Raw genomic sequence first — 25,938 nt, 5'->3', positions numbered from 1 at the left:
TTTTGCCACACAAACATATCAACTAGACACAGAACTTTGAAACTGCTATTCCTTAGCTTCATAGTCTATTAGATCACTGGAAAAAAAGCCCTTTGCAAAACTGAATCATGCACAGGTTGTCTTTAAAATGGATCATAGTTGGTGCAATCAAAACTCAATTTCAACAAGGAACTCAAAGTGTTCTTCACTATGCCCAGGCTCTTAACAGTATTAGCTTTAGTGCTGTGCAAATATCTCTCCGCTTGTTTCCGTATTTCTATCCAAAAAATATTGCAACAAGCTATTTGATTTTTTTTCTGTTCCTTCTTGAATAAGGGGAACTGCAGCTAATCTGGACAAAGCTGCTTGTAGGAAGAGTAATGCAAAAATTTGTCCATTTGGCATGCAGAAGGTCTGTAATAAAGAACTTCAGCTTTACATCCAAAGTCTTTTCTGTTCTCCACCAGTGGGGAATACCTGAAAGGCTGGTTTCAAGTGGCCATGGCTTTGTCAGTGAGAAGACTTAGTACCTGTGATTCAGGTCTCAGTTACGCATCAGGCTGATACACCAAAGTGCACATTTGTGTTTCTGATATGCATCCAAGATTACAAGTTAGATTTGCTCTCCTTGTTATTCCAAAGAATGTCCAATAAGAGTCCTGCCAGCAAGGACAGGAGTGACAGTGGCAACTCCCACTCCACCATCTGCCTGCCAGACTGCACTTGGCTGCTGGCAATCAGACAGTATCCATTTTGTCAATGCTTGTTTTCTTTTGCATGGTACAAAATTCATCCTATAGACACTTAGTAGCAGGCTCAACCCTTAAAATACTTTTTTAACCTGATTTCTGAGATCTCAGTAGATGAGAGATGATTTTTCAAGATACCAGTTATACCTTACCTGCAAGAAGTAGGTGATACTTCCTCCAGAACCTGTGTCTCTGTCCACTGCCTCGATCTTGAAGATACTGCTGCCAGAGGGAGCATTCTGTAACCAGAGTTAGCAGAGTCACACAGTGGAAAACCAGATGAGTCAGAAGAAATAAAAACTGAGCATGCAAGGAGGCAGAAAAAGAGAGTGATGGTAGAAAGAATATAAATGCATTCAGAGAACCAAATAGAAGAAAGGGAAGAGATTACAAATGGAGGAAACTGGAAAAATTAGGAAGAAAAAAACTTTTTTGAATAAAGATGACAGGAAATCTCAGCTAAGACAAAGTGCATCCTATTCCCACTGAAGTAAATTCTAAAAGCTCCCAATGACACTTATCTTGGAGCTTACCTACAAACTAACACACCTTATTCCCTAAGTTTGCAGTGAATATTAAATATCTACCCAAACCAAAAGACTGCAAGTTAGTCCTGCACATCATCTTATTCTACTGAAAACATAATAGCTCCTTTTACACCCTTCTGAAACATACTTCTATTATGCAAAGCAACTTCACCCACCTCTGGGACTTGGACAATGTAAGGTGTATTGATGAACTCTGGGCTCTCATCATTAGCATCCATTACAAGGATCCTGACTTTTTCAGAAACCTGGAGCAAAATATGAAGAACTTACTATAACTCAAACTGATTTTCAACATGCACCTGTCCATTTGACTACTAAGGTGAAGTCAAAGGCACTGAAAAATTATGTTGTAATCTTTGCATTACCAAAACTGAGCACATAAAAGAAAGTACAGAAAATCCCATAATCCAGAAGAATTTGCTTTATGGAGAATCACAGAATCACAGAACACCCAGATAGCTCCAAACAGAGATAGAGGAGTCTCAGAGTACTTTATAAATTACAGATTTGGGCTAATTTTCAAAAGTAATTATTTTTCTTTATGGCATTCAAGATACTGTGATGTATTTTATGAGAATATATAAAAGACTGTAAAAGTTGGTACCTGACAGCCAAGAGCATTCATTAATGCCTCATTTGATATCATGATACTAGGCTAATAGCATGCATAATTCCGATATACAGATGCATGCTACTAATATGTAACCATCTATCTTGAACAAAATATGTGCTCTCTTTCTAAAAAATCAGAAGCCAACACATTTGACCAACAAAATTTCCCAGCTGTTTGCAAGTGGATATGTGATCCCATTATTTCCTATTTATAGAGGTAGCCAGGGCAGCTGTGCCTGTAGGACACTAGCACCTCCTCAAATATTTGTTGTAGTAATCTCAAGTAATTAGTTTGAGATGAGGAGGAGCTCTAGAGTTATTCTGTCTTGTGAATGGTAAGAGGGTCCCACTTTGTGGCACATCTAGTGATGAAGGCTAGGTCCTCTTATTGGCAGACTAATATCCTGGCTGTGACAGCTCCACCTCTAAACTGAAAATGCCAAGGAAATGTGTAGAACTAGGACTGGATGCTTGTGCAATGCCTCAGATAAATCCTTAATAATTAGATGTGATCAAAGCTTTATTCAACAGTAGACAAGAAAGCCACCACCACCTTAGCTTAAGCAAATCTTCTTGATGTCATGCTAAATAAATGTTGTGGGAAGGGACTTCTAAGAAGTCATGCATTTCTCCAAAAAGCCTCCAGATCTTTCTTAGGTACAAATCCTACTGAGCTGACAGTGAAACCTCACAGCAAGTTGCTGTTAATTCTGCAGGCCACTAAGTGAGTCTTTCAGCTCACACTACATTGTAATTATGCTCAAATAGCTAAGCAAGGAGCTGGAGAGAGACCCAAGTTACTGGGACTTCAGCGGCTCTTGAAAGAGGAGGTAAGACTCTAATGAGATTACGTTTTTTGATAAAATGAGATAGTCCCTGTAAGGTAATTTAATAGGAAGATGTATGTGGAGACAGACAGTTTGACAAGCTACAGAATAATTAACTACTTACTGTATTCAGGCCATCTGAAATACTGACGATAACTTCAATCTCATCTTCCTTCTGTAAACCAAGAAAATCCCTTTGTTAGAGAGACAGTGTCTGCCCTGATTTGAAATGGGACTGCAAATTTAAATGTGTCTCAGCAGGTAGATGAAAGTAACTACTAATACTACAAAGCAATGACAGCAGAAGCTAGGAAGACCTCTCAAAAATTTCAGCTGTGGGGCTCCTTGGACTTCCTGCAGCTACTGTCAAGAGATGGTTGGTGCCTGTTTTCCTGTAAGGTGCTAGTGAAAATCAGTCATCTTTTTCAAAAAACACTCCATAAAAAAGCACGATTGGTTCAAAATTCTTCTGTCTCAATATACAGCACTTTGAAGAGTTTACTAAGTACTGTGTACCCCTCTCTGCAAAGGAGATATGAAGGGTTCAGTGCCTGTTACCAGAATAAGGCTGCCTTTAGGCTAGTATTGCCAGGAACATCTTTAATCCATGTGGTTACAGACAGGCTATCAGGTATGATGTAGAGCTAGAGTAGTGTCCTGGAACACTGCTTACACAAATCTCTGCTTCCTTCTAACGACAGGAGAATCCCCTGTTTGAGGATTAGAGGACTGTAACTGCCCCTAAGCTCTAGATGGGGAGCAGATGGGGGAAGATAGGAATAAAGAGTAAACTTCTCCCTTAGTGAAAGCTGGACAGATGGCTGTCAAAAAATGTGATAGCAGTGACAGTGGCACAAGTCAACTGGAAAACAATGTGATAGGTGAAGCATTATGTCTCAGAATTGCAAAGTATGTTAGATGTTTCAGGAGCAAGTAAGTTGGCATTGCCCTTAAAGCCACAGATCAAATGGAACTAAAGGAAATTCCACAAACACAGAATGGTGACATTTCACTGTACCTCTCTGTCAAGCTCTTCAATCAGTGTAACATTTCCAAAGTTCTCATCAACAGAAAAGTAGCGTCTTGATCCAGCTTCGTATGCCAGGCCGTACACCACGGGATCTCCTTCTGGATCAGTGCCATTCAGAGTGTACACATGGGTACCTGAAAAGTTGACATTCAACAGCATTTCCCTGTTTCAGCATTTTCCTGTTCAATCAGTGAATATTGCACTGCTCTGTTCCTGTGGTGCTGCAGTCCCCTGGGTCACTTTGCAATCTCAGCATGAGCCAACACTGTGTTCTTGTTCTGGTTACAAGTGCAATGAGTTGGGATGATCAGGCACTCCCCTAACTCTACTAGAAATTCCTGCTACCTGGATCAGAATCGGATCTGGCCGGCTGAGATATAAGAACCACATAACACAAGTTGTAGTCAAAACCAAAAAAAGGGAAGTAGTGACCAAAGTCAACCATGTCATGATCCTATAAACAGAGATGCTAAGTGAGACCCTTTGAGCTCTCTGGGATGGCAGCAGGCTGTGACCTCCAGTATCTCCCCCCGACCTGAGACACCTCTCAGGGGAGAATTCATGAGGTTCACAGATTGTTTGCTGACATGTGCTGACAAGTAATTCTCTATAATCGGGTTTTGCAAAGTTTAAATTATATGTTAACCTCTATATTTGTGTGTTTATGTATGTGCAATTTGATTTAAGAAATTCTGTCAACTTATGTGAACCTTGCCATTCTCAAATCTTTAACTAAGCCACTATTTGATTATAACTTTTGTTACATCACTCTGTAAATTGGCTGATGATCAAGTGCTATTAAATACTATTCAGTTTAATTCTGTCATTTACCTAATAATAATAATAAATTGCTGCTACCTCAAGGTGTACAAAATCCCAATTTGCAACAAACTACCTTCCACTCCTAAATAAGCATCTGTGAGAGTTTCTTGGGAACTCAGGTACCCTGTGGCAGGCAAAGCTTTTATGAATCAAACCCATTTACTGGGAAATACAGATAAGTAGACAGTTGAATAGTCCTGATTGCCACTTTTTAGCCTACTGGTTAAGCCAAGTTTATCAGTGCTGGTTTCTCGCACTTAGGGCTCTTTCCTGTGGAATTGCAACTAGATCAAGACTGTTCACATCATAGTGTTTGTAAGCTCATGTCAAACTCTCAGCCCAGGTGAGTCAGAAGCAATACTGTTGTAGGACTGGGTGACAATCTCAGCAGTACCAAAAGGCCCTCTTATGGGAACAACCAAAATGCAAACTAGCAGGCAGAGGATCCAACAGCTGAAGGCAGGGCTCCCAAGGGACTGGACCCAGGCTTGGAAGCTCAGGAGATGCAAGGACATTTGAAGACTTTTCCACTTTCAGAACTAATAGATGTGAAAGTCTTCTTTCCTACTTTGCTCCTCCTCACTAGATCCCTCTCACTAAATTATCTATTTAACACACCCACTCATGCTCATACCAATGAATAAATTCTCTAAACTCATCAATGTATTTTTTTCACAAGCTGAGGAAAGAGGGATTGTTTTTTCTATTTTTAAACATTTGAGAAGTTGGTGCCAGTTCTTCCAGTAAACTGATTTTGTTTATCAAAAGTGATACTTCCTGGGGGAGTTAAAACACCCACATTTTTAAAACATGGTGTGGGTTTATTAGTTATTTTTTAAAACTTACATATCTGTCATTCTACTGTGTATTAATATCTTCACCTGGATAACTTCAAGCACTTTACAAACACTTTTGTTTCGGTCCAGTCCGCTGTACCTTCGGTAAATTATCTGAGATATACCAGTTCAGAGAAGAAACTGCTTTACATTCAACCAAGTTCTCTGCACTGGAAATACTGTAGCCAAGTGACTCACTGGTTAGTAGTGAGTTTCACTTGTGCATGGAATACAAAGTTAAGATGAAAGGATCCCCACTAAGAAGGTTAGCATAAAGTTAAGGAAGAACACTGTTAAATGGAACCCAGAAGACTCCAGTTTTTAACTACTCTGGCCTTGAGTTTGAGAGATTTTTAATTCTGTACTCAAAAGTAATAATCTTTTTCTGATATCCCCACTGCAGTGGCAGTGGAGTTTTTCACTGACCAGATCCATAAAATCCTGTTAAACTCTAGAGCTTTAGTTGAGGCCCTGCCCACAGCACTGAGAGATCAGTTTCTTGAATGTTTCCTCAGTTTTGCAATACAACCTTTTGCTCCTCATTTACTTACTCCTTGGCATGCAAAATTGAAAGAGATTAGTGGGCTTAATGGACATGCAATGTCCAGGCACCAGCAGTGATACTTAAAAAATTTGGCTGTGTCCTTTGCATAGCAAGAGATTTTGCCAAGCAATGTGGAATCTGTGCTCATTTATGAGTAAACTCTCTTCTGATAATTACCAGGGCAAAATTTGGGCAACTTTGCACAGAAAAATGTTCATACTGCAAAAACCACTAGGCCCACAGGAGCACAAAACAGACCCTGTTATGAGCTGGCTCAGCCAGCCAACAGTCAAGATTTGCAAACCAGGGTCACAAAACTACAAAATGCTTTCTATGTTTTTCTTGGACTTTTTTTTTTTAAAAAAAAAAAAACAACCGTAGAAAGTAACAACACATCACACATCTGCAAGACAGATCCCCAAAAATTATTAGGGACAACTGAACTGTGTAAGTACAAAGACATAAAAGGAGAGGAATAAACTGTCCTGAAAGGACATCTGCCTCCTGATATAGTTGTCTACATAAGAGAGAGAAATATCAAGATAGTTTAAGGTTCTGCAGTACCAGCATTGACTGCATTTATTCTTGTTTTTCAAAAGGTTTGTCTCATTATCACAGCTAGGGCCAAATGGAGAATTCATGTATCAGCTGTCAGCTCTTCACTGTCATTGTCAATACAATGCTTTTCTTCAGCCCTTTTAAGCCATAAGAAGTTTTTACTTCTCAGTTGCTTTTCTGCCCTTCTTTTTCACTTTTCCTATCCCTTCCATTTTATATACCTCTGGCTGTCCTGCCTGTTTCTAGTTCATGCAGATGTCTGCCTGACCAGTGGAGAAACAGGATGGACACCACAGCCTGCATCTGGATTCCCCTGGAGCTTGCAGGTGACAGCCAGGCACACGGTCTAGTGCTGTGACTGGGACTGCCCCAAACGACCAACTCTGGCAGTACATGAACTGCAAACCATTCCTCAGGTATCACAGGGCATGTGCTAGTGAAGAATAGAGTGTGAAAGTTCCAGTGAACACATTTGAAAATGGGCTTTTTCTTCCAGTCTTACATTTTTCTCCCCTACATTTTCTAGGATTTTTTTAATAAGGAAAACAGGAATTTTCTTTCTGCTAAATGTGAGTAGAAACTTTTATAATGGTATAGACTGAGATTACTGAGCTTTCTGAGCAAGTAATTATGGAAATCACTCATCTTTACACTGTTCACTTCCTGGCTAAAGCTGATACTTCTTCATTTTTCATAACACAGGATACTTGTGTGCCTTTGAAATTGGATTGTGGATCAAAATTTATTTTCAAGCTCATTGTAATTCCTAATTTTGTCTGAATTGTAATTTCATTACACAATACACTCCATATCATTAACACCCCAGGAACACTTTTCAGCTCAGTGTTAATGCCAATTAAAAACCTCCTCTCAGTGTGCTGCCTCCACTTGCTAAAAAGGAAATAGATGAAAAAAAAAAAAAAGCGCTTAAATCCTATCAGTAAGTACCAAGTAAACAGCCTCTCCCTGTCAGAAAGATAAGGGAACAGAAGAGTCTTTAGCTGTGAATATAGCAAATGCCATGTAAGGGCCCCAGCTGGAAGAGCAGGATGCTCTGAGTACCTAGGGGATGATGCAGCAGGCTGGGATGGGAAGCTGTACACTGGTCCCTGCTACAGCTGCTTACCAGGAGCCAAGCCAGGTTTTCACTCAGTTTTCCAACTCCATCTTAAAAGTAATTTCATCTTTGGTCCTGCCACTCATGCTGAATGGCCATCCCATGATGATGTCTGCTCTCCACCTGTCTCAGCCAAAGGCCCATTTCTCCACCAGAAAAGGTGATGGACAGCTATCCCAAAGCCTACAGATGTCTGCTATACACTCCAAGCTCACCCCAAGAAAAGGGGAGCTCAGGATCCTGGAGAACATGGACCACACCCCAAAACTACTTAAAAAATTGCTTCCTTCCCATTTACTACGAGCTATGGCTCCTTTCTGAGCACATCCAGGCAATTCCTGCTCCCTCGCTGCACCCTGACACACCATGGTAGCTGGCAAAGTGGAGACATGGCCAGGATCCGCAGCCCAAAAGCCACATCTGCAACAGCAGCAGCAGCAACAGGCCCCGCCTGCAAGCAGCTGCAGCCGGGAGAGTGGGGTACGGCAGCAAGCGCCAGCAGCGGGCCCAAAACACCACCCCACAAACAGCAGCAGTGTCCCCACTGCACCTGCAGCAAGCAACTGCAAAGAGAAGCCAGGTGAGGGCAATTTTCTGATGTATCTGCAGTTTCTGTCAGAAGAATAAAAGCAGAAGGGAAGGCTGTAACACGGGCGCGGCCTCAGGGCAGCTGTGTGCAGGGCTCTGCTTGGCAGGGGCTCCCGTTGGTGCCGGGTTAGCTCTGCTGCAGCGATGCAGAAAGCAGGCTGCGTTTCACAGGTTTTCTTCTGGTAGCTTGAAGCTTTTCTCTGGGGGAAATTTTAGCTTCTGCAAAATGCTGAATATTTTTGCACCTTCAAAAAATGCAGCCTTTCTGGAATCATATGAATGTGAGGTCTTGGTGGGTCTCTAGATTTCAAGATGCAGCTTGGGCTAAATTATCCACACCTGTGTCCTTTCTAGTTGGACAGGAATTATCATTTTAAAAAGAGGCATGTTGATTCTTTCACTTAGGTATTTCTTGTGACAAGAAGAGCTGGAAGTCAACTGTGGGCAGAAAAAATGCCTTGAGGGTTCAGCTACTATGTTTGTGACGGATGAAATACAGAAGCACATACTCTCTGATGGCAGATTGCCAGGGTGGGATCACTGAGCACTGAAGGAAGGACAAGGAAACACATCAGCAAGGACTCTTACCAAGCTTGGGGAGCATCAGTTGGATCAGGGTGACAGAACAGGAAAGCAATGTAAGGTACCAGAGGGGATAAGATGGCTCTCCACAGCCAACTGTGAATAACAGGAAGAAACAAGACCAGGAACAACAGGGGAAGCTTGATGGATGGAGGGAGCTGAAGTTGTCAGTCAGCCACTGGTAGGTAGCTGGCAACTGTAGCTTTGATCAGAGAACTGCCACTGCAAACTGGATTTTAATGGGAAGGAGTGTATACCTGGGGGCGTAGGGAAAAACAGTAAGGAAAAATGCAAGGATGAGAGGCATGAAAAGATCTCCAGAGCACCAACGATGCTTGGGCTTTGAGAGAGTAATGAACTTAGGTCTTCTGAATATGCTTCAATCCCTTGCTCTGCAGCTGTTCTCAGTCCCACTCTGTCCCCACTATGAGGGCTTATAGGGATTAGTGAGATAAGATGAAACAAACAGCCTGAAATAGCATCCCACACATGCCTTAAGACCTTGATTAAGAGCACATGCACATTTTGCATGTACACAGGCATCTTTTTGCAAAGAGCTAATCACCCACCTGCCCTGCCAAACAGCTACACAAACTGCAAATGCTATTTCAGTTCATAACTTTTCCCATTTTTTTAAATCTGGCACTGAAAGGGGCTGCTGTTCTGGCCTTCCTTACCTCAAGGGGTCTTATGCTCTGCAGCGATAAATGGGATCTGGGAAGTTGCAGGCACTTTCAAGCTTTCACACAGAAATACTTTTTTAATGATAATTTATGTCACAATGTATGCAAGTTGGTAGATCACAACTATCTGTGATTAAGCAAAACTGCACAAGGAAAAGAAGGTCAAGTTAAGGATTATATGAGCATGATAATGTGATTTTCTTGAATTTGAGGCTTTCATGCAGCTGCAGCACCGCAATTTTTCTTTCTACAATCATGTAGAGTACCCATCTTCTCCTTTCAGTGCTCCAAAACGTTGCATGTCCCTTGCCTACAGATGCCAGGGAATATAACTAACAAACATCACTTTGCCAGCTGCTGGTAATCTCAGTGGGGCCAAAGACTGCAAAATTCCTGGAGGTTTATTAAAGCTGCTGTCCATGGCATTGCTCAGATCAGACACTAGCTGCCAAGAAAAGCATCCTGCCTATAATGCCAAATTTATTCAAGCATAGGGAAGACCTGAAGGCAACCTGCCCATTTTTGTAGCACCTAAGCTTGAGTGAAGCCATCCAGAATAAAACATATGAAAGTTTTAATTCCCTTGTTTTTGCCAGTGCGGCCACAGAAAAGGGCAAGCCTGGCAGCCATTTAGCACAGGCAGTGTGTGAGCCCTCACTGAGTGATGGCATGAAGCTCTGACTGTGGTCTGATGCTCCCCACACAGTGCTGTAGCACCAAAGTGCTGGTGTCATTCATGCCCTGCTCTGGGAGCCTTCCTGCCAAAGCATCCCCAAGGAGTGGCTGTGCTGACGTGGGTGGCGGGTAGCAGCTGCAGTTTGCATTGAGCAGCCACATCCCAAGGGAACTTTCCAAAGCACTTTCACAAAAGAGGGCCTTGCAGTACCCACAGCTTTTAGTCAAGGTGTTCCTGGAATTAGCCCAAAGAAGCACCAGCAGCTGCACCTCAAAGCTACCAAATTAGGACTTCTCAAAAGTAAGCACTTAAGTCCCTTTCCCAAGGGTTTCTCTAGGCCCTTTGCAAAAGCCAAAACTCAACACCTCCTAATATTTCACCTCAGAGACATGCTTTTGGTGGCACATTTGGAGTTTTAAGCCAGAAGCCCTCTCTAGTCTTCTAAAGCACATTTATACAGCAAATGAGAAGTACAAGTCAGCCAATGTGAACACATTTAAACACATTCCGAATTAAGTCAGCAGGCATTAGACACAGCAGCACTGAAGATGGAGCCACTTGAGCTTTATCACTGCTGCAACCAAAGCATAAACTCTTCAGGGACCTCTAAGTACCTAGTCTGGTTGCTAATGTTACAAAAGCACACACAAAAGCCCATCACATCTGTGACTATTCTTTCTCAGGCTAGTTACAAGAACACTAACACAGACTCTGCCCCTACACACTGCTGTTTATCTGTTGAGTTCTGCACACTCTCTGTTCTTGCTTGGAGCCCCAGATCAGAAGCACTGGGTCCCAGTGGAAACTTACTGCCCTAATTTGCTGCTGCAGGGAGTGCTGACATCTGAAGAGACCATGTGGCACTGTGGTCCTGATAGGAAGGACACTTTTGACTGTGGCTCTGTGGCATCTTTAGCTCCCCATGAACACGCAGAAGGCTGAAGGCTCCAAGCAGTGGCAGGGAGAGGCTCTGTCCATGTCTGTGAGCTGGCACTAGACCAGGGGATGGGAATCAGATGGCAAGTGAGTGAGTTGTACAGCCTGCTGTTTGAGCGGTGGAGTTGGCGAAAACTACCCCAAACAAACTGAGTCAGGGTGCCATTTTATGGCTACTTTGCATTACAAGCCTTATCTACACTATTAGATGAGTAATTCCACTGGCTAATCTTAGTTTATCTTAGTCCAACAATCAGCAGGGCTACCTGGATTGCCAAGGCTGAGCAAGTGTGGTTTCCATGTGAATGTGGGCAGAAGAACAGAAAAAAATTCACAGCTCCTTGGTCTGTCTCTGGCTTTTGCAAGTGCCACAACATCACTTGTGGCCTTCAGCTGAAGTTTCCACTTAAACCTGGCCGAGCTTATAGCAAATCCCCACTGCATCATAAGCAACCTGGTTTTAAGTTCATCACCTAGATGCGTCACTTCTACACTACGTGTGGCCTTCTCCCCCTCCTGTTCTCTGGTTGAGGGCTAAGGGAGGGTTTTGGGTGCACCCGTCTGCACCACCTAAGCGTGGTGTTCATTCCCCCATGGAAAATACTGATTCTATATAATTTATTCTTCTTATAAATTTTTCTTATTGCAATCACAGTTAAAAGGATCATAAATAGAGCTGCCTCAAAATGCTGAAAGCTGAAAAATGTATCAACTTCTGAATTTTCAATAAATGAAAACTAAACCTTTTTTTAAAACAAGTTTTTTAGACAAAGCGATTTTCACTTCAAGTAGAAACGTTTTCTGCCATTGTAAACATGAAAAATGTGGTAACTGTTTAATGAAAATCATGCCTCAGTTACATATCAATGTACAGCTGTATTTTACCAAGGCTAATAAAATTACTAGCAACTAAGCTTTATTCTCATAAGCATTTACAGAATTAGTACTAAGTCCTTCACGACCATAAATTTATTTCTGACCCCAAAGGTCTGTGCTTTGATGCTCTGAATAGACTAATGGACGATCATGTTTTAAATTACACCTACAATTCAAATACGTCATTTTAAATTGAGGCCAATTAAAAGCTTCCAAGAAAAATACATAAGGCTACTGTATATTACAACAATCTACCACATCATATATACTGCTAATCAAAAGAGCAAGCAGCTCCAGTTTCACAATGTGAACATATTCATTTTAATACTGACCAACAGGTGTGTCCTCTGAAAGGCTGAGAAGTGCCATGTTCCCATTTGTGCTTCTGGCTCCATTATCAAAGAAATAAGGGGCATAATTTGCCTGAGCTGCAATAAAAAAAAAAAACAGAAGCTAAAGAAAAGCATTTTGTAGGTGGCAGCTATTTGGCTTTGTTACCTGACTCTCAGTAAACATGAGCTGCTTTGGGAATACGAGTGTCTAACATACCCAGTTGCTGCTATGGACTTTCAGAACTCTATCTGTATAGATACTTTGAATAAAATTACTTCTACATGCCCCTGTGCCAGTATTCGCACAGCAGCAAATAGAGAAAAATAGTATATGGGAAAAGAAAAAAAAACAACAAACCACACCAGGAACAAATTAAGCAGCAAGGATCTCTCTAAAAAATCTCAGTGAGTTCCAGACACGCTTCATTGCAAAATTAACCTTTTCAGCTTGCAATGACTGTACACGTCTCCCCTGCTCCACACACATGCACCATCTGAAGCTTTCCCAGTACTTTACCCAGTATTCTAAGCACATTGTCATAAAATTATGCCTACTGCATGAGCAATTAGCCACAATAAAATTGTTACTTACTTGCTGCCAGACAACAGCAAACAAACAAACAAAACAAACAAGAAACAACAAATTAGTTGTCATTCTACTGACAGTTAAGAGATTCAGAATAGCCCATTTGAAACAAAGCTCTAAATATATAAACACAGAGGGTAACATCTGAACAGGGATCAGTTGCCAAGGAAAATATTTCAGGACAACATTACCACATCAGTAAGGATTACTACAGGATTTAAGGTTATGCTTGTATCCTCCTATATTTTCACAAAACAAAGTGATTATTGTACTCACCCAGGCAAACGTGCACCAAACTGACAAATAAAGAGGGGGTGAAATGCCTTACATGCTTCATCCCACTGAAGAAAAGGCCAATTTCTTCTCTGTTTCAAGGGCTTGTTATTATTTTTTTCCTCTCAGAAAGGTCCAGGAAAGTGTCCTTCAGACTGATGTAGTGGAGAAATGTGCAAGAGGCAGTAGCAGATGCTAAGTTAAGCGGATGACACGTCTTAATTTCTAAGGAATTTAAAGAAGCTCCTTCCTACCATCTAATTAGAGCAATTACTTTGCAGGGAGCTGCGGGACTCATTTCCGAGACAAGATTTGGAGGAATACGTGTAACTCTCATAGGTTCTGCTGTTAGTGCTGCCTTTGTGCTGTACAAGCACACAAACCAAAGAGGAGGTAAAGTAGAAAGTTGTTTTCTTTCCCAACTCTATCTTTAACCCTCTAAGCCAGTCCTCCATTTTTGAGAGCTAAAAGAGGTTTATCTTTATTTTAGTATTTGATAATCTTAAGAAACTACAAAGGAAAAAATCTAACAATTAGCAACAAACAGTAAACATGATTGTTTTAAAGGAAACTATCACATTTATGATAGCAAAAAATACACACAATTGCATACTGAAAATGCAGAAGGCAAAATGTGGGTTTTTTCATGAGCTGGCTTGGTCATTTAATTATTAAACTGCATTAATTTCTGAAAGTATCTTCATTCAGCCAGTAATTTTTAACCAACATGCTAGAAAGTGTATTTAACCACCAATATATGGAAAAAGGTAACAAGGTAGATTTCATTACTTGTTTTGGTTTTCTGCACATAAAAGGCATTTGCACTAATTTAAAATGTGTCATCCAATAAATTATAGGCATATAAAATCAGTGATTCTTGGAACTTGTTCACAAAGCTTTTCGCTGCTTAAAATGAATTTCATCAGTGGTAACATTAAGCTTCCAATCAAGGAGATGTTTACACAGTGGCTTAGCTGTTTAAACTTGACTTGAGGCAAAGCACCTGCCCTTTAAGGATGTGTTAATGGAGTTTTCTGTGTTTTAATTAATAGCTTGCTGAAAGAGAAATATCTAAGAAATTAATCACTCAAACAGTTCTTCATTGCAATGCTTTAAAATGTGACAGAAGCTACACTGTCTTCCTGGCAGAACTCCTGGCTGCTGGTGCTGGCTGCATGGAGCATGGATGCAGGTGAGGTGGGCACAGCTGCCAGCACCTCGGTAGCCAACCCCTGCATGCAGGTCTCCAGCAGAGCTGCTGCTGTTGCAGAGCTCGCTGCAGGAGGACCCCATGGTGCTGCCCACCCTTGAGGGCCTTCTCAGGGCTGAGGGCTGTTCCTGCTACAGCATTGCCCCTTGGCCATGCTCTGGGCATGGGTCCCATGTAACTCTGTGGGATGCTGCATGTCCCAGAGTGTCCGACTAGGCTGCAGGGCAGGCAACCTCTGCTCCCTTGAGGACAAGCCTGAGACACAGCAAGTTCAGGGCCACGAATCACCTTCAGGCTGGGTAACAGTGGAGATTTTTTCCTCCCCAAATCATCCATGTGTTTTATGATTATTTGCTAAGATTTCAGCAGACGGGGTAAGTATCACCTAGACATAACCCTGTAGACAGAGGCGCCTGTCCCAGCACCTGCCCGTGGGGTGGGCAGCGCTCCCGGGCCAGCTTTCATCACACACACAGGGGCGGGACAGGCTGGGCAGTTCATACATATTTTTCCTACAGAGGGAGCTAGCAGCTAGATCCTGCCACGTATTTACAGTATTACCTTACCCACCAGTAGCTGAAACTGCAGCATGAACAAACGATGAGGGAGGCCGTGGGAGAGAAGTCTTTGCTGCAGACGCAGTGCTGGGATGCTCCTGTGCTGCAGACAGGGCGTTTCTGCACCTTCAGGTTCCCTCACACCTGCAGGGCTGCTGGGAGGACACCTCTGCCTGCAGAGCAAATCAACTGTAAGACTCCCAGAAAGGTAGAAGTAAAACTCTTGTGCTCAGTACTAACAAAACTCACCATCCATAATGGAACTTGCCAGAGAATGGTACAGAGAGCAAAAGCCTAAAAGAAACCTAAAAGCCTCTGAAACAGATTAGGCAATTCATGACAATTACGTTCAGTGACCAGCAAATGTGATGATACAGATGCAAACCTCAGCTTGGTAAGGAACTAAAGTGCCATCTACCAGAAGCTTGAAAGTTAAACCAGTGGAAGCCTCTTTGTCATCTGATCTTTCTAACCAGCCCCTACAAGATCAAGACCTTTGGTGTGACTCCATATAACTACTCTTGTAGAGCAGTGTCTACAAAGGCTTCATGTTGAACTAACATGGGACTTCAGCAGTGCTCTGTAAATCTCAGGTGACCTGCAGCAGGCAACTAAGAAAACCAACCATCTTTTTAGTGCATTTATATTCCAAATATGGGGATCCAAAGCTGAAAACTGTGTGGGAGAGGATACACATATATAGAAGATGGATATAAATGTAATCCCTGTTACAGGTTTAACTATGCTACCAGTGTCAGAAGTAATATTAAATGACTGATAAAATCACAGAAATGCACCTGCATGGTGCCCAAAAGGAAACATAAATAGCACCTAAAAATCCTGTCACTTGCCTCCTTAATCCAGAACAACACACTTTTTTCTGCAGAGTATTTTGCTAGAAAAAGTAATGGACAGCTCTTGTCAAAGTTAATAGCTGTCTGTTCCCCTGGTTGCATCCCCTGGGGATCTAAATCTCTAGGGCCTGTATCTCCAAGAAAGCGAAACATCTCACTCCTCCTGAATTTCAATGAGTTTGAGCTTGTAATCCCATTAGAATTTTAAAACTTAGCTTATATGCCTCTATGCACACTCAGATACATACCTAACACAGCAACACTCTGCCAGAGTATTTTTTTTTTCTGACAGAAAATATTCTTTGATCAAAGCTAATACAGATCACAGAGCTAGGCTGAGTTTGATGACTTTTCTCCTTGGGAAGAAAAAGGGGAGGAGGAGGTTTCATGAGAGCAATATATTCTGTCCCAACAGTGTTAAGAATGGAAGGATCCATTATAATCTATTTCTTCCAATAGAAGAAACTTTCTATGTCATATATTTTTAGCATACCAAGTCACAAGAAACATAAAAGAAGAATTAAATATACTCACCTGATATGAACCAAGTTGTTTCCCACAGTGTTCAGGATGAAAACAAATCTAGAAAGATCCAGTATTTTCAGAACAAAGGTTCTGGGTTTGGGTCACTGATTAGCAATATCTATGAGAGTTTGTTAGACAAACCAGATTTTTATAACATAAAAGTTTAAATGTTGAAGGATGCTACAATAAGGCAATTAATATGTTTGGAGACTTCCCCCCCCCCCGCTTCTGACCATAGCTTGGGTGTACTGGTGCAGTATGGTTTAAACTGCTGGTTTGTGCACTGTGAAGACCCCCTGGGATGCCCTGAGGCTTTTCTCCACCAGGCAAAACCCTTATTTCAAACCAAAACCAGAACCTTCCATGGCACAGTCCAGACACAAAACCCAACACACACAAGCCCCTGACAGCTCCTGCCCTGTTATCTCTGAACCTTCGAGAATCCTGGGAAAACCTGTGCCCCAACATGTTTACTTTTCTTAGACCTAAACACAAGTTTAAGCCTAAGGCTGGTAATCTTCCTCAGCCAAGTATGGCCCTTTTACTGTTTCCACATCCCTGAATATCTGAATTGAAGACTATGGTAGGCTGACTCTGGCTGGATGGCAAGTGCCCACCAAGCAACTCTATCACTCCTGTCCTCACTTGAACAGGGGAGGAAAAAATTAATGAAGGGCAGGTGGGTTGAGGTAAGGACAGGGAGAGATCACTCACCAATTACTGTCACAGGCAAAACAGACTTGACTTAGAGCAAAAATGGGGGTTGCAGTCATATCATCACGTTGTCTCTGCTGCTCCCTCCTCAGGGGAGAGGATCCTCACACTCTTCCCCTGCTCCAGCGTGGGTTCCTTCTCACATGAGACAGTCCTCCATGGTCTTCTCCAACATGAGTCTTTCCTGAACTGCTCCAACATGGGTCCTTTCCATGGGGTGCAGCCCTTCAGGAAAAGACTGCTCCATGTGGGTCCCCTACAAGGTCACTCCTTCTTCACTGACCTTGGTGTCTGCAGAGCTGTTTCTCTCACATGTTCTTCTCTCCAGCTGCAGCTGCTGTTGTACAGCAACTTTTCCCTTTTCTTAACTGTGTCATTCCAGAGGTGCTACCACTGATGGGCTCAGCCTTGGCCAGCGGTGAGTCCATCTTGGAGCTGGCTGGTCTTGACTCTGTCAGATACAAGGGAAGCTTACAGCAACTTCTCATAGAAGTCACCCCTGTAGCCCCCCTGCTTCCAAAACCTTGTCTTGCAAACCCAATACACAGGCCTCAGTCCAGCCTTAAGTGTAGAAAAGGCTAGAGCTGGCAACAGATGTCAACACTACAACTGCCCATAAGATTCCCCAAGACCACAACCCCTCACACTACACAGCAACACCTATACAAGCTCAGCTCTATTTGAGGGGGAGAGGGGAGGCCTGTTCACTGCCAGCAATGAGCAAGTGCCCCTCTTCAGTCATTAGCATCCCAGCTGGCACTCACTGCCACCCATGTGGCAGTCTGAGCAGAGAGGGCAGAGACTGAGCAGGCACAGAGAGAAATTACTCTTTCCCCATTGTGGGTGGCCCTTCTGCCTCAGGGCAACCACATTAGAGCTGCCTACCTGGGGAATGCCTGTCTGGCCTATAAATGTGAGGCTTTCATGAGTTGCATTTCAATCAGTTTTTGGATGCTTATATGTACTTGCAATTTAAAAATAGACAGAAACATAAAATTAAAGAAGTAACAGAGATTAAATTATCTTCCACTGTCCTGCTTTGCTTTATATTACCTACGTACAGCCTACAGCTTTTATGTCTGCTTCCATCTGAGTTAAAAATCCCTCTGTTCTAGACTCCGAACAGTACTGGTAAGTAACGAAGCTCAGATTCATGTAACAACAGCTGAAGCTGCTCTTTTTCCTATGCTAATCCACAAATACTGGGTGCATCTGACATTAAGCTTTACCGTGGAGAAGAATATTCAGCATTTTCTGTGTGTGTAAATAAATTCAACGTTAAAAGTGCTGCACATTTTATATAACCCTCAGCAAGTGCAGAAAGAGGCCAAATTATGCCCTGGCCTTTCCTCTCTAAATCACATGCTAAGAGGGTCTGTAGGAGTTACCACTGGTTCCTGGAGCCATTCTGCACAGAACAATTTACTCAGAATTGCTTGATGCAATAGCCATGAAGGAGAAAAGTACCGCCTCAGACATTTTCAAGACCCTTCTCAAAACTCACCCTAAACTCATGTCTTTGAATGTGGTAGGCAAATTCTTACTTAGCTTTGAAAGCAAAGGAAGAGGAGCAGGGTGGACCTGTGACACACACCACAGGTAAGACATACATTGAGTTCAACCAAGCTGTAGCCACAGCTGGGCTGCTCCTTGCACACCAAAGGGTCAGTTCACTAGCAAGTCCCACAGCATGATGTGACCAAGCATGGCCCAGGCTGTTATCCAAACATCTTAACAGAAGCAGGATGTGCTAATGTAAAGTAAATTTAACAAACACACTAGTTGCTTGGCTGTTTGCTCCATGTCTGGGAGCTGGGGCAGGGGCCTTAGTGCTCTTCGTGTCAGCAGAGCTGAGTCAGCATAAGCAGAGAGTTCAGACAAAGTTAAATGCACAGTTCCCACTGTAAACAAACACCGCTGCTTGTCCCAACCACATCATTCCTCCCCCTGAAAAATCTCACCCAAAAGTACAGAGAAACATCTCCTATTTTCCAAATGGACAGCAAGGCTTTCTAAGAGAGCAGGTACACGAACATATTCATAGACAATCTCATAGCTGTGAAAATGCACTTCTAATAATGACAAAATCTGAGGGTAAGAGATTTTTAAAAAACTGAAACAAAGCTGTAAGCCTACCTGTGGTAAAAATACTTACCTGTGGTCACTCCCACTGCCACAAAAAGCTAGAAGGAAGTCAGAAGTCTTGTGCCAGTAACTGCTAGTTAATTATTGTCAGAAGTTTACAAGAGCTTGCAGGAGGAAATATTCCCTTTATTGTTTAAGCATGGACAGACCAAGACCAAGTTATATAGCGTCAGTATTTCATAAGGCACAAAATCATGTCCAATTTTCCTGTCCCTAACCTCTTAAATAGCCTGATATAGTTGAGTCAGACTAGAACCTTTTCTTGCCAGGGGAGTATTTTGAATATAAAATAAAACAAATGTTCATTCTTTGTGGTCTTGTTTACTGGACTTCTGATAGCACTTCTGCTAGGCACAAACTGTGACAAATTGACTCACTGTACTGCATCAGGAAGCAATTAAAGTTACCCAGGTGGCAGAGCGAACACGCCAAAGTAATGGTCTAGGAACAGAAAGTACCTGGGACTCCTTAGGACAAAGCAGTCTTAAAATCTTGAGTAACACCATGCTGTGTGGCTGTAGGCAGCCCTATTACTTCACATGCCACAATACATTTAATGCCAGGCTGCAGTTTTATACAATGCTGTCATGAGGAAACCACAGGTGTCCTTATCTCCAAAGCAATGAAGAAATGGCAATGGGAGGAAAACAGAGGGAAAGCAGACACAAGACATCTAGCCATTTTATAATGTTCACACTGACTTTCAAACAGATGTCGAAGTGCTTCACCACAAATTGTGGTGGACATTTTTTCCAGACAGGTACAGAGACAGTGCTTTCATCCGCTCAGAAAAACTGCTAGTCTGCACAACAGAAATCTCAGAACATTTACTGCATGATTTATCATGAATTACGGTCATTTACTTTGGGTGGCAGCAGAGTTTTGGGGAACTCCTGAGAAAAAGAAGTAACTCTCCCAGTGCATCATCTTAGATAAAGCTCCTCCTGGTTGTAGCCTACCGAAGTGTTTTATAGTGTTTACAAAAAAGGTGCTACAGGTAGCTGGGGAAAGAAGAACATTTGCCACATCTGCTAAACAACTAAAGTTCCTGCTAAGCCATTTTACTAGCTTAGAGATTTTTAAAGACCACTGCAAAGTCCATTTACAATTCAGTAATCTTGTTTCTTTGGAAGCAACATATCTCTCTCCTGATTTTGACAGGGACAGGAAAAGAAAAAACAGTCCCTAAAATACCCAGGTATAATTAGGTAGTCTACATTCACTTCAGCAGCACGATCCCTGATGGATGTCATGCCATGGAGCATAACACACAGCTGTGTGAAGGATGCCATTTAGAAGGAGACGACAGACAGTCCAAGTTATTTATGGAAGAACTGGTATTGTTCATTGTTTTGCCTGTAAAAATTGTAAATAGAACTCAGAGTTGGGGCGTGAATAATGAATGAATCAAGATTTTATAGTTCACTCAGTGCGGCTGAGTAAAGTAACAAGACTTGTCAAGGCAGAGCAAGGAAATGCTTGTGTTCTCCCCATACATCTTCTGGCTAGATGCTCTGCTTGCAAGACAGTAATATGACTTGTTGAATCTTACTTGATGTAAGAAAGTTAAACATGCTCCTTTCACCACTGTGTATAACTAAACTCAGCTGCTCAGTACAGGAATGGCATGAATGCAAAGCCTACCAGGAAAATAAAGCCCTTGCTGGAGACCAGCCCCAGACCACACCAGCACTTCAGCCAGAGGCTGGCACAGACCCTGGATTTTACTTAGGTAAATTCGTGGCACTGTGGTTGCAGACAGGTCTTCCTATGGCCTCTCTTGTTGGGAATGCAGGCACGTGCCTTAACCATTCTCAGAAGGGAAGTCCACAATTCGGCAACTCTCAAACTCTCTCTTACCTTGTTCAGATCTGGGAGAGCCAGCTGGCTGGGGCATACCTCAACCTTTGCCCTTGACTGCTGTAACAAGGAAATCTGAGTATCCAGACAGTCTTATACCAAAGCAGTGCTTGTCCTCATCTAGAAAACAAGGTATATTTAAAAAAATAAATAAATAAATAAAAAAATCTATCTGTAACAAGAGGCATAAATACTCATCTTTGAGGCAACCTACCTTACCTCAAAAATGCCTATGACTATTACTGTATTCCCATATAGATGTTCCAGCAACTATCTAGCCTTTGCCTGGAGACATTTCTGAAGTCAATAGTCCTGTACACACTTTGGCTCTCAAAACTACTAGTTTAATGTAGCTAGAGCCCAGAGGCTGGCTCTTCATACCTACTAGCTCTACGTATGAGCAGTGTGCTCTTATCTTCTCCTCCCACACTTTCAAACACTTTATCTCATTTGAGTTAAATTTGAATTTCATAGACAGATTGTTGTAAAAAAATCAAATCTATCTAGCAAGAATCTCAACAACAGATGTTAATTTGAGAAATGAATAAAATATTTGGAAAGACACTTCTACATTTGGTAACTGAGATTACACACTCCAAAATTACTGCAGTGGAGGCTGAAATACAAATTAATTAACAGAAAAATTCCTACTCATACTGTGTCTTAAAGATGTGGCTTTTTTTATACGGTGGCTTTAAACAGAGATAATAAAATCCTATAACTGCAACTGTCCTTGGTACAAAAACAATGTCTGGAAACAACAAATGCAATGCAGCACCATTTTATACCATGTCTTTTTGACAAAGTGCACTCCAGTCAGTCTCATATAAAGAAATTTATGGAGTCAAATTTAAAAAGTTCAGCACAAGAAGAACAACTTGAAGTTCACACAGCAGAAGAATTTCTCTAGGATAAGATCCCACACAGGCAAAGAACGGGTGGGGGATCATCATGCCAAGAGACAAAAGATTACTTTTTAAAGTCAGTAAGAACAGCCAATGAGGAAGACTTGCTATTAAAAACTGTCAAATCATGTCTAGGAACAGAAGAAAGTATAGAAATACAGTTGGGGAAAGAAGTATAAAGTTTTATTTAACAAACAGATAAGGTGCAAACCATAAAATTACAAAAGTGGGTTGATTTCACTTCTCAGACTTAAGAATCTGTTTTCAAAACTGTTGAGTCTTGACTAAAATTGGTAGAAATCTAGGGGAGTTCCTTTCAAAGATCATCAAGGGTGGAGCTTAGGAGGTTAAGGTCAACCACACACATAGTGCTTTGCTAGATATAATCTCAGCTCAGATTTGTTTTAAATCTCTCTTTTCATCAGCCACTCAACTGAAGATTTTTGCAGAAGAAAGCAGCAGTCTTGGTATATATTTAACTGAGCCAAAAGATAATGCTGAATTGTTTAACCTTGGTATATTCAAGCAACTTCAAGGTAAGAGCCCAGTGAAAATTACCATTGTTTATTGTTTGCAAGGAATGAAAAGTAAACAACTGGAAAGCCAGTGACTCAAAAAGAGTAAAGAGGGACTTGCAGACACTGCTGCACTATCTCACTCAAAATCTTGTTTTCAATGATCTAACTGTTCCTCTGATAGCATTTGTAAACAAATGGACTTCTTCACACTTTTCTCCTATGAGAACTTCTTTATTCCCAGGCATGTTATTGACCTCTTTGGGAGTTTTAGCATTGCTCAGTGAACACACCACACAGGGGCACAGACTGTGACACAGGGCTCTGCAACGATGCGAAGAGGAAGTTCTGTCTTGAAAACCCACCTAGCAAAGACAGCATTTTCCAGTGCACTTCAGTTCTGGCAGACAATTTTAAAATTATGCTAGAGATGCTGCATTTTTAAAGACCAGGCAAGCTGTATTGGCTACAGACTAACTAAATGGTGCCTCAGGAATAAGTCTTTTCCCCCTGAAGGTGAGATCAGTGCTGATGACCAAAGAACATCAGAGAGCCCATCAGAAAACCACTCTTCTTCACTGACTTAAATTCTCAGTGCCATTTTGCTTGTCAGGTGTGGGAAACTTTGCTGCTGTTAAACTTCTGGAGTTGGAGATCCCAATAGCCAGGATGTATTAGCTGCTTTGACTGCACTACACATCACAAACACATGTGCACACTGACATAGTTAAGAGATTGTACAAGTGCCCACTGGGCAGTTAATCACAACCATCCACTGAATGGGCATTTTTGTGTGCAATGAACTTTTGAATGCTTGGGCTTGAAAGCCTCCTATACAAGGTTTACATCAGCACCCACAAGCATCTTTTCCACACTGCCAGCTGGGAGTGATCAGCTCTTGAACAAACATTCTGGATGCAGGTTGAGTCGTTGACAGAAACTGGGCTTGGTATGACAGCTTCTTGCAACTACAGAAATGTCTGTGATTGGCTGCAGAAGACAGACAAGTCATATTTGATTTACAATCTTTCATAGACATGTAGTGACCCAGTTTCTTTGATAATGCTTTCAGAGGCTAACCAGATGGCAATGTGAAAATAAGGTGCTTAATCCTACAGCAAATCTCTAGCCTTAGCCACTCCCTTTTGGAGCATCAGCATGAGAATGTGGAATTAAATCACCCACACCAGAAGATACTCACAGTCAGTGTGTCTGAAACACACAAACAAATGTTGGCTCAAAGGTTGAATGACAACTTAGATAAATCAATATCCAGACACTGAACTTCACTAGCAGAGACACCCACCATTGAGACACTGGAATCAGAAGTAACTTGGGAATTTCTTCTATGCTGATAACCCTACTCTAAGATCAAAAGACAAAGCATGATTAGACAGCTGGGTCTTCAAAAACAATGTAGGTTATCTAACCACATTTAAAAAATACAAGTTCTGCAGAGAAGTTAGCTGTGATGGGAGACAACAGCTCACATCTAGCAAGAAATGGTTGATCTGAGGGAAAACGACTGATGTGTAAAGGTGTTTTCCTCTTGTCATCACCCTACAAGAGGAGGTCATTGCTAAGATTTGGGCAAATTCTTCTTAGAACAAATTTCAGTAAAAAGTGTATATGCATTTGATCTGCATTCACCATCTGACAATACTCTCCTAAAGCTATGCATGAGGGGCAGTTGACAACAAGGTCAGACAAAACAGTATCAAGGAACAGACTTCCAGATTTGATCCAATGAATACTGAAGTCACCAGGAGTCTTGCACTCAGGTCTGGCAAGTTACCTTCTATCTCTTATACATCCTATATATCAGTATACATTCTATCAGTATTTATCCTTCAGCTTTTATCTTTCACCCAAGTTTATTATTTGAGATATTGTCCATGCTGGATTTTAGTCTTCCATGGCAAATACAATCACAAGAAATTGCTATTGTAGTCCATACTTTGGATAAACAGAACTTCTCCAGGGCTAAAACCTGAATTCTTCAACTATACCCAGGCCCTTATTTTGGACCACACAGTCTAGAGGATGGAAAAGCCAACAGCAAGAGCCCACAATACACCTTTTTGTATCATATTTTGTATAAATACACACTTCTATTTATTCTTCTACCCACTTGGAAAGTTGCCACTGTGCTAATGCTCCCTCTATCAGCAGGGGACCACTTCTTGTGTCCTGACAACTCACATAAAAAGACAGAAAAATTCACCAAAAAAACCTGATTTGGTGCTAACTGGTGGTATTAAGCTCTTAAAGTGAGGGGCCACCTGCCTCTCTTAGCTGAATAGGTCAGTCGAGGATTCCACATCTGTTCTGGAAAGCACACAGAAACTTCAGAAAAATCTTTATTGGAACTTGAAGGGTGTGCAATTTTCATGCTTGGGAGCAAAATGCCAAGATACTGAAAAGCTACTGCTGTATTTTAATTTAATCCTTTGCCATTATTTTAAAAACACACTTACCTAGTTTTTCAGCCCTTTCTACCTACATAACCTCTTTCTCACTTGCTAGAAATCTACTTCCAAATGAACTTCAAGCACCAAGAGCAAAGGCTGCAGAAAAAAACATCATGTGCCTACCTACAAACAAAATCTTTTTGTCAATATACATAATTCACAGAAAAGGTTAAATATGCATACATACAGATAACTAGAGAAAAGCAATAATATCAGCCCCTTCCTACCTTTCAGGCAATCAAAAAATGCAAAACAAAGCAATTCTACCAGCTCTTTAGCCACCTCTCCTCTTTCTCCTATTAGAGGGGCTAAATCTCTGGTGCAGAGGAATATGCAATGGACATGAAGTCCAGTGACAGACAAACAGCTTTGCCTGACTCTTTAGCTGCCAGGTTAGTGTTAACAAGACGAAGGAGCCTGAATGAATGAATAAACTATTGACTGAAATAATTCCAAAATAAAAAGTAATATACACTCATGTCCTATCTGTGAAAGAAGGGCCCTCAAGCAAATAAAGCACTGTGAGATGTACTGGCAGGCAGATGCTCTTCATCCTGCTCTCAGCTGGCTCATTTTAACCATGGAAGGGGTCCAGGAATCATTGTAAAGGCTGGCCGAGGACAACGCTTGCAGGATTTCCTTTTTTCCACTTGTATAATTTTTAAGTTTACATCTGTAAAACAAAGATGGAAAAGAGAGAAAATGATGAGAGTTGTTTAACTGTGAATGTGGAGAACGGCACAAAACTTTAATACCTGAAGGTGAGTGCATTTGTATGGGCAGGCTTAGGTATCAGTGATCTGAAAATAAAAATGGATATGATGGCATTTTTACCTATTATCCCTAACCCACAGGCATATCTCTGCAATGTGTTCCCTGCTCCTGATACCAGTGGGTCTCAGCCTGTAAAACAAAGCTCATGATTCAACACTGGGAGATGGGAAAGAAAGGAAGAGCACCAGCTAAAGGGAAAACTGCAGATTAACATAAGGATTTCCACACAGGTCACGAAATTCAAAAAGGAATCA

The 25,938-nt window shown here is 41.7% G+C and overlaps 1 protein-coding gene across 2 annotated transcripts in view; it reads right to left on the bottom strand.

The window, feature by feature from the left end:
• Window positions 1-21,115, bottom strand: part of CDHR1 (cadherin related family member 1) — a 52,483-nt gene extending 31,368 nt beyond the window's left edge. The window contains exons 1-9 of one of the 2 annotated variants that reach the window (XM_051617397.1): window positions 21,020-21,115; window positions 17,015-17,465; window positions 14,931-15,094; window positions 13,210-13,278; window positions 12,296-12,391; window positions 3,734-3,879; window positions 2,840-2,890; window positions 1,432-1,521; window positions 881-967 (exon numbers count right to left, since the gene is read on the bottom strand). In XM_051617397.1, the coding sequence (XP_051473357.1) occupies window positions 881-967; window positions 1,432-1,521; window positions 2,840-2,890; window positions 3,734-3,879; window positions 12,296-12,391; window positions 13,210-13,278; window positions 14,931-15,094; window positions 17,015-17,073 (762 nt within the window). In that variant the 5' untranslated portion in view covers window positions 17,074-17,465; window positions 21,020-21,115. Of the gene's footprint in view, window positions 1-880; window positions 968-1,431; window positions 1,522-2,839; window positions 2,891-3,733; window positions 3,880-12,295; window positions 12,392-12,887; window positions 13,764-14,930; window positions 15,095-17,014; window positions 17,466-21,019 lie in introns of those variants that run through there. The other variant, XM_051617396.1, reaches the window with a different exon arrangement.
• Window positions 21,116-25,938: the final 4,823 nt, after the last annotated feature.

This window comes from Apus apus, chromosome 4 (assembly GCF_020740795.1).
Source record: "Apus apus isolate bApuApu2 chromosome 4, bApuApu2.pri.cur, whole genome shotgun sequence".
NCBI lineage: Eukaryota > Metazoa > Chordata > Aves > Apodiformes > Apodidae > Apus > Apus apus.
Note: the sequence above shows the minus strand (reverse complement) of the source record. Positions and strands in the feature narration are given on the sequence as shown.